Genomic DNA, 13283 nt, shown 5'->3' with positions numbered 1-13283 from the left:
TCACATTAAGGCTTGAATGCTTGCTTTTCAAATCAGGACTAAACATCAAGCATAAAACCATACAGGGATATTTTTGATGCAACAATTAGCTTTGGTATAGAATAAATAATAATTAAATATAGTTTGCAAGGAAAGTAAAGGTGAGCATGCAAGTCTAAACTTGCTAACCATGATTTAATATTGTACAACCCGATCTACAATATTTTAAAACACTGAATTACTAGTGGAGCAGATTAAATAACCAAGTATGTATACTATTTTTAGAAGAACATGTCTCCTCATTCCGCAACCTTAGTCCACTCCAATGACTTGGTAATGAAACAAAATGGTTTCTAAGGAAATGTATGAGACAGCAAATGAGCTGCTATGAAAATCACTGATTGCTACTGTGTCATTCAGATTCCTCCTCTGCCTTTTTTTTAACTCCCTTGCAAGGTGAAGAGATTGCTTAAACAAACTTCCTCTTCCTAGCCTGCCTTTTTTCTGCAGTGCAGCAATCCCCTAAAAGTAAGTGCAAGTGATAGTTCTGTAATCTTAATTAATCTGTTAGAACCTTCCCACCACTACTGCGTGAAACTGATCAGATCTTAAATCAGTTTTATACCAAGAGTTTTGCTATCAAGCATACAAAATTTAATCACAGATGCACACATTGCTCAGAAAATGATTGTTTATTACCATTTATTACAATTGTATTTGAGAATGATCACTAACCTAATTAGTCAGAAAAAGAGAAGTGGCTGTATTGCATGGGATAAATTTAAAACGTTAGTTAGTATATTCTGGGTTTTCTACTAAAATGTATTTCTTCATTAGGACGACACTGGACTGCATAAGTTACCATATTTTTCAGAGTATTAGATGCTCCGAAGTAGAAGATGCACCTAGCTTTTGGGGAGGAAAACAAGGGGCGGAGGGGAAAATCTACCTCTGCCTCCCAGCAATTTGCCTTTTTGCACCAAACAGCAAACAGTACAGAAGATATACACTGTTTATGGTGTTACATTTCAGACTATACTTGTACAGATGCTGTTAAAATTGATGTGGCTTTCTGGAAGTATACATTATTTTCTGCTATTTAAAAGAAGATACAATAGCACTGGGCCGCTTCAGATCAAGCATTTATTTTAAAAAGCTTCTTTGTTTTGTTAAGTTGCCTAGAATAATAATATAGCAGTCTTTAAAAAATATGTCTAATAATTTGAATATTCAATAGGCATTTATAGTTATTGACTTAAAGTACCTCCTTGCAGCAAACAGCAAACAGCCTATTTCAGTTTAGCCTGATTAGAAGAAGAAGAAAATCTGCCTCCCAGCAATTTGCCTTGTTGAAGCAAACAGCAAGTTTCACTTTCAATTTCAGCACCAGCCTCCATTTTCTGTTTGCTGCAAAGAGGTAAATTGCTGGAAGGAAGAGGCCAAAGGGTGGGGACCGGTGGGTGGTTGGGGTTATATTCAGTGTATAAGACGCACCCAAATTTTCACCCTCTTTTAGAGGGGGAAAGGTGCGTCTTAAACTCCAAAAAATATGGTATCTATATACACATATATTGTTGTATATTTCAGTGAACAGACATAGTTCAAAAACAACCAAGCAACAGTATTTAAAGTTTAACCAGACAGTAATAAGAAATATTTTATCTTTCCTATGTAGCATTGGAAGTAGCAAACGTTTCTGAAAAAAATATTATGCTAATTTTGTTAAAATACACATGAAATATATTTAAAATGTTTGTATTTTCATAAAATGTTCCTATTTCTAAGATCACAATCATCCATTTCCAGTTATATTACATGCAGTGGATATTAACAAGAGAGAAATATATTACTATCCAGGCTAAGCAGGTGCTCTCATCAAGTTTAAATGAAAGCAAGTGAAAACATGGCATTGTTAACAAACCTCTCACATAACTGGGTCCAAAAGAAAATATATACAGTATTTTGAATAAATTTTCCCATACTATCAAAGAAATAGGATATATGAGATTATTTCTTAATTTAACTTTATTAACACATATCATTTCACTTTATGAAAATAAGCTTCATGATATATCCCCATACATACATACCCTTCTTATTGTTACAGAAAAACCTTTTCCACAAGCCATGCAATTCTGAACTTCATTGTCTTCAGCCCATTTCCTATTTAATGCTTGCGTATGTTTGATCTATGCAAAAATTTAAGAAATAAAGATCATGTAAATATTAAATCAAAACTTCAAATTATATGAAAACTATGTAATCAAAATTCAGACTATTAAAACTTGAGAATTATTCCCTCTTTCCCCCTGCCACTCCATATACTCAGATTATTCTACATCCAAGGCCAGTGATTGTTAGACCAGTAGAAGCCAACCCAACCAGATCATCTTATCTTGATCAGGTATGTTGCTTACTTATTTATCTAGGTAATTTGAACAATAATACTAACTTTAAATTACCAATTACTACCTTTCAGCATAAAATGAAATACCTGCAGTGACTGGTTCTCTCTCCCCAGCTCCTGCATGGCTGCAGTTGTATCATCAAGTTTTCTTCGTGCATCCATGACTTTGCTTTGAAGTTTTTCAATTTCTCCTTCGCTTTTAAGGCACCTGTGAAGAGGATAGTACATAAGTGAATAATATTTTAAACACTAAAGGAGGGAAACCATATTCATCAACTGGGTATAATAAGATTATCCTGATAATTATGTCATGAATAAATAAATAGCATTGAACTGTTATAATGCACTGTCCCATTTGTTAATTGTAGTTATACAAAAATGGTTGACTGCAGCAAAAAATGCAGAAATTTCCACAGAGATGAAATATTTTAACACAGTCTCAGGTATCTATCATCTATTCCCTTTATAATGAAACAAATGCAGAGGTGGAATGCAATAAACCAACAAACCACTCTATATTCTTTCTATCATGTTTCCCCGAAATTACGACATGTCCTGATAATAAGGCCATGCCATATTTTTCCTGAGGGCAAAAATATACGCCCTCCCCCAATAATAAGCTCCCTGGACAACCTCCCCTCCAGCCAGGCAGAGTGCCACTCACCAATCTAGCGATATCACAAAGCCACAAAGCCGCAGGAGCCGGGGGTGAGCAAGGCACTCACATTGCTTGACGCCTTTGGGATACCGCTATGTTGGTGGGTGATGCTGTGCCCAGCTGGAGCAGGAGGCTGCTCTCACGAGCAGCCACCCGGCAACACCTCTTTCCAGCTGGGCAGAGCGCTACTCACCGACACAGTAATATTCCCAAAGGCACTAAGCTGCATGGCGCTCTGCCCGGCTGGAAAGAGAGGTGGCACGAGCACTTGTTCTGCCTCCAGCTCGCATGTCTCCCAGCCTCACCATGCCCAGCTCTCCCTGCAGGGCCAGGCCAGGCCGCTGCCGCCGCTATGGCCCCACTACCACCACCGCAGCCCCACTACCACCACCGCAGCCCTACTCCCACCACCGCCACCATGCTCCGAGCATAACCGGCTTCCAAACTCCAGAGATCCGCTGCCGAATCTTCCGACAGCGGCTGCTCTGGGACTACGCTCTATGGTTGTGGACTGGCTGTTGAAAGAGTCTGGTAGGACAGAGTCTTCCCGCAGCCAGCCCACAACCATTGAACGTAGTCCCAGAGCGGCCGCTGCCAGAAGACTCGGCAGCGGATCTCCAGAGTTTGGAAGCTGGTTATGCTCAGAGCATGGCGGTGGTGGCGGCAGCGGGGCCACAGCAAATATAACTACACCAACAGATAAAAGTCATCATGTGCAATATAGAAAGTTTAGAATGTCACGCAATCATCAAGCTGAACCTAAGATTATGAATTTTAGCTGGTATTTAGCTATTACTGTTTTGCTTAGCTTAATAGGAATTAATAGGATTTTTTTTAAGTGGAAAAAATCTGATTTAGCACTAAGTTCAACTTATAATAAAGAATGGAAAGAATGTCTTTCCTAATTTAAAATAAACCACTTGAAAACATATTTATCAACTTACCTTTCCAGCAATACTCTTCTCTCATCCTGATTGTTCTGGACAGTAGCTTCGAGAACTGCAATTTCTCCACGCAGATCATCTATTTGTTTTTCTAGTTCACTAGCCCTTCTTTGGCTACTTTGCCACTCTTTCTTCACTGTCCCTAGATTTTCATTCAGTGCTGTGATCTGCATATTTAGCTTACACTCAGCCTCTTCGTGACTTTTACACTGCTCATCTTTTTTCTTGATCAAAGCTTGCTAAAAGAAGAGAAACATTTCAATATAATGCTTCAAACACCTCAAATGACTGCTCGGGTATCATTTTACGAAGAAAGTAACATTTTTGAAGAAAAGCCTAAAAAATGCATGTTCCTTTCTGTGGAGAAAAATGAATTAATAGGGCAAATAACTGGCTTGGAACCTCAGTTGCCAAACAGAAGGGATTTTGTCCAACAAAAATATTCACTAGCTGAAGATTAAAAGTTTGATTTTATTGCTTTTCCTCTAACTCACTAACCCATAACTAACAGTTCCTACAATGTTTCAGAGAGTTTCCAAACTAGAGAGCAGGGCTTTTTAAAAGCCAGTACACTGTGGAAAGAATAATTAATCAAGGAAATTAAAGGAGAATATTAGTTATTTCTTGGAATTCATTATTGCTTCAATTCATGCACAATTATTCAGTATCACAATGAAATGAACTTTGTAGCAGAAATATTGCTTTAAACCAAGTGCTCCCTAGAAAAGCCTACCAGAATTTATTTTTGAGTCCGTAACATATCAAGGATTTCATATACTTAAATCAAAGTATCTATAAAATAGATAAAGTACTGATTGTACATCAGAATTTTATCTATTCCATAAGCAATTTTGCCTTTTACTCACGGGCTATAATATAAAAAGTAAGAAGAAAAGGGAATATTGGAATCTCTCCATTTATAATAAAATTATGCATTATGGCTCTGCAAATCATTCCACAAATCACTTTACTCATTATGGAGATACACCTCTGGATTTGTTCCTAAAACATACTGACCAGTTTTGTTTCAGTCTCAGCACATTTCTTCTTCAATTCCCCTTCTTTCTTCTTCCATTGATCTTTCATGACTTCCTGGTTTTTCTTCTCTTGCTCCATAGCTGTACTAAAATTATCAACCTTTTCCTGTAGTTCTAGTTTCTGTTTAATCAACAGCTGTTTGGCATCTTTTTGATTTGATATCTCCTATTAAAACAAAGCAAAAACAAAAATAATTCAATTAAATGAATGTATGAATGAGTTATGTTAATGAACAATACTTGAAAATGTAAGGCCTTTCCCTTTGCAGAATTTCTTCTTTACACTTATTGCAGCTAGATTCCTAGATTGTGAGGCCCTCCTTGAATTTATTCATCTCTCAGTTGGATATTGCAATGTGCTATACGCTATACTGCCTTTGAAGATCAATTAGAAAATCAACTGAAAGCTACCACTTGTGCCAAATGGTCAGCATTAGATTTGAGATACACTGGCTTCTTATAGTTTTTCAAGGGACTGCTTATCACCAAAAAACTCCCTAGATGACACAGGACTGAGTTACTAGCAGAAATGCCTTTTTCAACGGTGGGCATGCCATTGATTTTCTCTCTGAAACAATGTCACCTTTTGAGATCAAGGCAGTGTGCCTTTTCTGTGGTGGTGTCTACCTTCTGAAATGATGTCTTCTCTCTTTCCCATGGCATACAGTTGGCCCAATCTTGCACACCCCTCGAGAGACGGAGTGAAAACCTAAGAAAACGCTTAGGTTTTGTGGTTAATATGATTAGAGCTACAGTTTGGAAGAGTGTAATGAACATCATACCTAATTGCCAATTAATTGTTAATATTTACATAGTTGGTGTAATCTTTATTTTAGTTGGTGTTATTTTGTTTTAATTATTTTTTTACTGGTTTATTGTGCTATTCATAGTCAATTAGTTTTGAGTAGGGCAGCCTATAAATGCTTTAAATAAACAAACAAATGAACAACTAGGAAATCTGTAAACTTAGGCAGGAAAGAATTCATCTGAGCTGAAAAAATACTTATCAAAACAGCAGGTTAAAGAAGCTCATTTCAAAGCCAAGTTCACACTTCAGTGCATTTAGGCTGCCTTATAGCACAGTTCTGGAACAATGTTAATGTGCACTTTCCAAAGCCTTATGCAATATAATCCTGATAAACTTGGAATGTTTATGACTTTACATACCTTCTCAAACTCTTGTTTGCCAAGTCTAATTTCATCCTTTAGTTTCACATTTTCTTCTTCCTGCTTGCAATTTATGTCATAGAGCTCTGAGGTTTTCGATTTTTCATTAAACAAATCTTTTTCTTTTAAATCCTTCAGAAAAAGTCAACAAGTATATTTAAAATATTCCTTCCTTAATAAATATGCATATTTATTCAAAAATAAGGCACTACTTTCAATAACAGCATTCAATAAAATCAATGGATAACTGTATTTATATTTTCCACTAATCCCAATGTTATCTCTTAATTTTTTCTTTTAATGGAGACACTATACTTCTTCTTCCAAGAGGTAAATATGATTATTTCGTGGACTAGCTAGCTATTTATGTTGTATAAACCTAGCTATTTGTTATATAATTTATTGAATTGAATTTCAAAGATATTATGTTACTATTTGCTGCTTTGAGATTAGAGAAATAAATCTCTTGACTCAAAGAAAGACAATTATACAATTGATACAACTGGCGACTGGAGGCTAAAGAAGCACTTGCTGAATTGATGCTAAGTAGTATGGCTGTATTGCTTTTATCCTTCTCGTTTGTTCCATTACTTTCTCTTATTATAATGTTGCTATATATTTTATTCATTAAACATGAAACTCAGCCAACTGAACATTCAAAAATGCATTACAAATACCACTGACTGGTGCTAATGGTTGATACGGTTTGCTGCCAGCATCCTAGGTATCAACCAAGTACCTTTTGAATTTTGATATTATTATTATACAATTGTATCACAGCGGCCAGTTGTTTCACTGGATTTGGCGTTGGTTACTAGTCGGGCCCCACCCAGGGGCCTAGGACGTCGTAACATATTTTCATAATATGCGTGCAGATCAAGCAGTGTGGCTTTTTGCATTTGACTGATGGTGATTTTGTCAATTTTTAACTGTTTTAAATGTAATCCCAGTGCTTTTGGAATAGCACCCAGTGTGCCAATTACCACTGGAATTACCACTGCTGGTTTGTGCCATAGTCGTTGAATTTTGATTTTTAAGTCCTGGTATTTTGCAATTTTTTCATGTTCCTTCTCAGTGACCCTGCTATCACCTGGTATTGTGATGTCTATGATTGTGACCTTATTTTTCTCAACCAGTGTGATGTCTGGTGTATTATGCGCCAGTATTTTGTCGGTTTGTATACGGAAATCCTGCAAGATCTTGACCATCTGATTTTCGGTGACTTTTTCAGGCTGATGTTCCCACCAGTTTGTTGCTGTTTTAATATTATAATTTTTGCACAAATTCCAATGGATCATTTGTGCTACTGAATTGTGCCGCAATTTATAATCAGTCTGCGCGATTTTTTTACAGCAGCTGAGTATGTGATCAACAGTTTCATCAGCTTCTTTGCAAAGTCTGCATTTGGCATCATCAGAGGATTTTTTGATTTTGGCCTTAATGGCATTTGTGTGGATAGCTTGTTCTTCCGCAGCCAGGATTAGTGACTCTGTTTCTTTCTTTAATGTACCTGCTGTTAACCATAACCAAGTTTGTTCACTGTCCACTTTATCTTTTATTTTTCCAGAAATTGGCCATGCAGTGCTTTGTTCTGCCAACTCTCCATTCTTGATTTTATCACATCTTTTCTGTGTTCTTGTTTCATCTGTTGGACCTTCAATAGATTTTTGTTCTTTACTTCGATTAATAGATGTTCTTGACTTTCTTTTAAATAATCAGCCAGTGCATGTTTTTCTTCTTCAACTATTTGCTTCACTTGTAATAATCCTCTGCCATCTGATTTTCGGGGCAGATATAGTCTATCAATATCACCACGTGGATGTAAACTGTAGTGCATTGTCATTAGTTTCCTGGTTTTTCGGTCCAAAATGTCCAAATCAGCTTGGGTCCAGTTAACTATACCAGCTGTGTATCTTATAATTGATATTGGCCAGGTATTTATGGCCTTGATTGTATTTCCACCATTCAATTTAGATTTCAAAATTTTCCTAACTCTGTTGGTGTACTCTCCCCTGACAATAGTTTTTACTTCTCCATGCTTGATGTTATCCAACTGCAGAATGTCTAAATATTTGTAAGCTTCATTTTTGTTGCATTTAATTAGTTGGCCATTGGGCATTTCAATTCCCTCACATGTAGTGATTTTGCCCCTTTTTATGGATACAATGGCGCATTTTTCCATGCCAAACTGCATTGAAATATCGGTGCTGAATACTCGGACTGTGTTTGTCAGTGATTATTATTATTACTACTACTATTATTAGTATTATTGTTGTTGTTGTTGTTGTTGTTATTATATTATTATTATTATTATTATTATTATTATTATTATTATTATTATTTATTATTATTCACAGCCTCTGGGGCTGGTTGGTAGCTCAACAGCTCAAGTCCTAACCAAGGACCTAGGAACTGTTAAGGTGATATCGGAGGATATAAGCTGTTCCAAGTAGAGTGGTTTTTTGTAGAATCAGAATGTTCAAGTCTGATAAATTTAAAATTTCCAAATAGCGAGGTAGCGCTTTAGGTATTGCTCCAAGGGCTCCAATTACAATCGGGACAACAGACAATTTCTTCTTCCACAGTCGCTCAACTTCAATTTGCAAGTCCCGGTACTTTGTAATTTTTTTCTTGCTGTTTATCTTCAATTTGTGCATCTCTCCAGGTATTGCAATGTCAATGAACCATACTTTTTTTCATTTCAACTATTGTTATGTCAGGTGTGGACCAAGTGCCTGTCAGTCTGAATTCTGAAATCCCACAAGATCTTGACTTTCTCATTCTCTAAACCCTTCTGAACCTGATGTTCCCAGTGCTTTTTTGCTGTACTCAAATCCAAACTTTTGGCACAATTTCCAGTGAATGATCTTAGCAACGCGGTCATGGCGTTGTAGGTGGTCAGTTTGTGAAATTTTGCTTCACCCACTGATCAAGTGGTCGACTGTCTCATCTTTCTCATTACAGAGGCGACATTTGCTATTGGTGGTAACATGTTGAATTTTTGCCTTCATTGTATTATTATTATTATTATTATTAGTAGTAGTAGTAGTAGTAGTAGTAGTAGTAGTAGTAGTAGTAGTAGTAGTATCATCACCACTGTTGTTTTGCATGTACATTGAGAGCTTATGCACCATAGACAAATTCCTTGTGTGTTTAATCACACTTGGCCAATAAAGTATTCTATTCTTAATAGCCAAGAAAATCATCTTTCAAGATACAATTAATAGTTGAGTACTCTATATTACATGAACATAATACAGTTAGTATTGAAACATGACCATTACTTCCAAATTCAACAAAGGAAATCAAAGGAAAGATAATTTTTTCGCTTATATTGTAGATATAGATATGTATACTATCCTATTCATTCTATATATTATTCAAAGGATTAAAAAACACACTACCTTATCTTTCTGTATTTCCTGTAACAACTTCTCTTGCTCTTTTAGTTGCTTTTCTTTTTTGGATACATCCTGTTCCAGTGCAGATCTTATTGTCTTAAGTTCTTTGATCAATTGATTTTGATTACTAATTTGATTTCTATTAGAAATCAATTCTTCTTCACCCAAAGTTAGCTTCTCTTCTGTAACCTAAATTGAAAGCAAAGAATCACTAACACTCCAGAGCTACTTCATGAGTTACAACTGACAATGTTCTTTTAGGTGAAAGATGAATAAAACACCTATATGAATTACATTAAAGGTCTGCTAGCAAAGTATCACAAGAATATATCACTTCAGCTGACAAAAATGGTCCGCAAAAATACAACTACCAGCAATGGAAGAAAAAAAATGCTGTACTAATGGTATGTTTTCTTATTCATTCATTTGAGACTTTTGAAAACCCTCCCTGCATTCACAGGTTCCTAGACCATCTGCCATCAGTAAAATACAATTAAACTTTTGAAAATGAGGCCAGTTTGATGTAGTAGTTAAGGTGTTGGCCTAGAAACCAGGAGACTGTTAAGTTCTAGTCCCACCTTAGAAATCAAAAACCATCAGGATGTCTTTGGGTCACTCACTCTTTCTCAGTCCAGGTCTTTATAATTCTGATCAGTGAAATTGGGTTACACAATAAAATATTTATTCTTGTATTAATTCACCATGCACAGCAAACAGCAAGTATACTGTCCCAGCATACTTCTCTCCTACACTAGGCCTTTCCAACTCATGGCTGCATCTAGCCCTGGACAGCTCGTAACGCGGCCTCACAAAGTCATAAACTTTTAAAATTATTGTGTGATTTATATATACATTAACTATGTATTTTATGTGCAGTCTAAGACAATGCCTCTCCATTCCATGAAGCCCAGGTAAGCGAAAATATTAGACACCCATGTCCTAGACAGAAAAAGAATGATGGGAGAACTGATTCAGGATGAGAGTTTATAACTGAAATAAGAAAAAATATGTCAAGAGATGTGAGGAACAGAAAACTTTATACTCTTTGCCCCAACAATTTAATTCCTACCAGATCCTTATTTTACATAACAAACAATAGTTTAACAAAGGTTTTAAATTACATTTAACGACTAATCGAGACACTTTATACATAAAGAAGCTACAAATGAATGAACCCTATTGCTACTTGCTGGACTTTTTAATTATATCCTTTAATGCTTAAATGTACATTACACTCCAAATTCCAAGCTTTCTTCAACAATCATCTTAACTATATTACAACTTTACTAGGAAAGTAATGGAAAAGCTTGTATCAAAATTATTGTTTTCACCTATCTTCCAGCAGATGGTGCCATTAGCCAATAATGTTAATCCTACTATTCTAAATTTATTATTTTTTACATTACTTCTTCAATTCAATGGGTGCTTCATCACAATATAATCTTGGCTGTGGGTGAGTATACATGTTTGTGTGTTTACCAAAAAAAAACCCTCTTACTATGTCCATGTCAATAAATGCCTCATAAACTATCATTAGCACTCATTTTCACACATAAAAATTAAACACTTCATATAGTCATTCCCATCCTCATTACATTTAATCTGTTTGTTTTAAAGTTATATTCCTCCATGTGCTGCTTTTTCTAGGTAAGCATGACATTAAGTGGTCATGGCAAGTTGACCATGGTGAGTTGGTCACAGCAATTGGCTGAGACATGTTGTCCAAAGCTAAAATATTTTAACAAGGCCTGAACATTTTGATTACAGAAAAAAAATTAGAAAACTTGGGACAAGGAAAAATAAAATAGAATACATGGAGAATACATAAAATAAAATATAGAGAGAGTAGAGTAGAGCAGAGCAGAGCAGAACAGAACAGAATAGAATACATAACATAGATACATAAAATAGAATACATAAAATACAATACGTGGAGCAATAGTTACAACTGAATAGAAAGAAATGAAGTACAGGGATTTGGGGCAAGTACAAGGATTCTTCTTTGAAATATGTTGTTAGCTTCAATTTTTCACTTAAGTCCTAACCAAAAGAATCTTTTAACTTAAACAATGCATACATACTGAGAGAAACGTGCAGTCTCAAAACATAGTCATATACCTTAAGGTCTTGCCGGATAGCCAAGATTTCAGATTCTTTACCATAAATATCTAGCTGAAGTTTTTCCACATTTTCTTGAGCTTTTTTATGGAATTTCTGCAATTCTGTTATTTTTTCCTTCTGCCCAGCAAGGACTTGTTCTGATAATGTTATTTGTTGTTGCAATTTATTTTCCAGTTCTGCCTAATACATACATTAATAAGATATATTTCTCTTATACACAGGAAGATAATTGAGAAAACAGATAATAAGGTCATATATAAATGCTATTGCATGCAAACATTTGGGAAGCCAAATTGTATCATCTAATGAATCTATGGGTGAACAAAAGCAGAAACTTTACATGCTAGAATGCTAAACATCTATTTTGTCTAATTTGTCTGCAAATTAGAATGAACACTTACTATTTATATTCAATTACTAAAGAGGAAAGTCAAAATCTATTTTTATCATTCCAGTGTGAGATAGTAATAAAAGATTGGCCTAAAGAATCCTTAGTTTCCATAATTTATTAGTATTTCATTTAAATTCACATTTGCCACTGAGCAGCAAATTATTTTCCAAGTATAACAACGCACTAAACATGTTAACAGATCTTCCTTAGGATATCTTGCTCTGAAGAATTATTCCACATGCCTATAAATTATATATGTAGGGAAAAACACCTCCACAGATTATGCTTTTGATATGATGCCAGAGCCAAAAATTATTAAGAAACATAAGTTATTATTATTATATACATAAAATTATTATGAAACAACAAAATATCTTGCATCAGACATAATATGGCATATAATGTTACTGAGAGATTATTTACCTTTTCTAATAGGGCTGTCTTTAATTCAGCTTGTTGTATCTCATTTTGTTTTTTCTTCTGGTCGAAAGAGTCCTTCAATTCTTTTACCTTCAATTGAAGCTGTTGTTCATTTTTATCTTTGTCTTTAAGAATACCCTGAAGCTGCAGGATTTGCACACGTGCCGAATCAAGCTCTGTTGCTAGCTGTTTGGAAATCTAAATATTGAAATGTGGAATTACTTCAACACCATTCTATTATGGCAATTATTATTCTCTGATAGAAATTCTCATTTTTTTCTCATGTTACTACTTCATTTTTCATAATAATAAGTACATATTTTTCAAAAATCCAATTATAATGAAACTCCACATATTTCATATACCCTTAGCAAATAATTGAATCCCACAGCAATAATTCATAATTCATTTGAGGAAAAAACTGTACATAGAATTAAGAGAAAATTAATTCTTCTTTTCCACAGAGTTATTAATACAGCAATGCTACAGGTAGTTCTTTTAATGACCATTTGAAGTGATTCATGAAAAAATATTTAAACCATTTTTCACACTTAAAACCACTGCAGCATCCCTATAGTCACATGATCAAAATTCAGATGCATGGCAACTGGCTCAAACTTAGGTTGGTACAGTGTCCTGAGATCGTGTGATCACCTTTTGCGACCTTCTGACAAACAGTCAATGAGAAAGTCAGATTCACTTAATAACAGTGTTACTAATTTAACAACTACAATGATTTACTTAACAACTGTGCTACA

The 13283-nt window shown here is 35.1% G+C and overlaps 1 protein-coding gene across 2 annotated transcripts in view; it reads right to left on the bottom strand.

Annotated features, from left to right (window-relative positions):
* The window catches only part of EEA1 (early endosome antigen 1), a 66508-nt gene that overhangs the window by 5780 nt on the left and 47445 nt on the right, over positions 1-13283 (bottom strand). For both annotated transcript variants that reach the window (XM_087723358.1, XM_087723359.1), the window contains 8 exons: positions 12529-12723; positions 11712-11894; positions 9597-9782; positions 6193-6324; positions 5006-5191; positions 3989-4227; positions 2474-2594; positions 2070-2168 (listed from right to left, as the gene is read on the bottom strand). In XM_087723358.1, the coding sequence (XP_087579484.1) occupies positions 2070-2168; positions 2474-2594; positions 3989-4227; positions 5006-5191; positions 6193-6324; positions 9597-9782; positions 11712-11894; positions 12529-12723 (1341 nt within the window). The remainder of the gene's footprint in view (positions 1-2069; positions 2169-2473; positions 2595-3988; positions 4228-5005; positions 5192-6192; positions 6325-9596; positions 9783-11711; positions 11895-12528; positions 12724-13283) is intronic.

Source organism: Thamnophis sirtalis, unplaced genomic scaffold, assembly GCF_051295495.1.
Source record: "Thamnophis sirtalis isolate CommonGarterSnake01/CBP01778 unplaced genomic scaffold, rThaSir2_p1.2 scaffold_9, whole genome shotgun sequence".
Taxonomy (NCBI): domain Eukaryota; kingdom Metazoa; phylum Chordata; class Lepidosauria; order Squamata; family Natricidae; genus Thamnophis; species Thamnophis sirtalis.
Note: the sequence above shows the minus strand (reverse complement) of the source record. Positions and strands in the feature narration are given on the sequence as shown.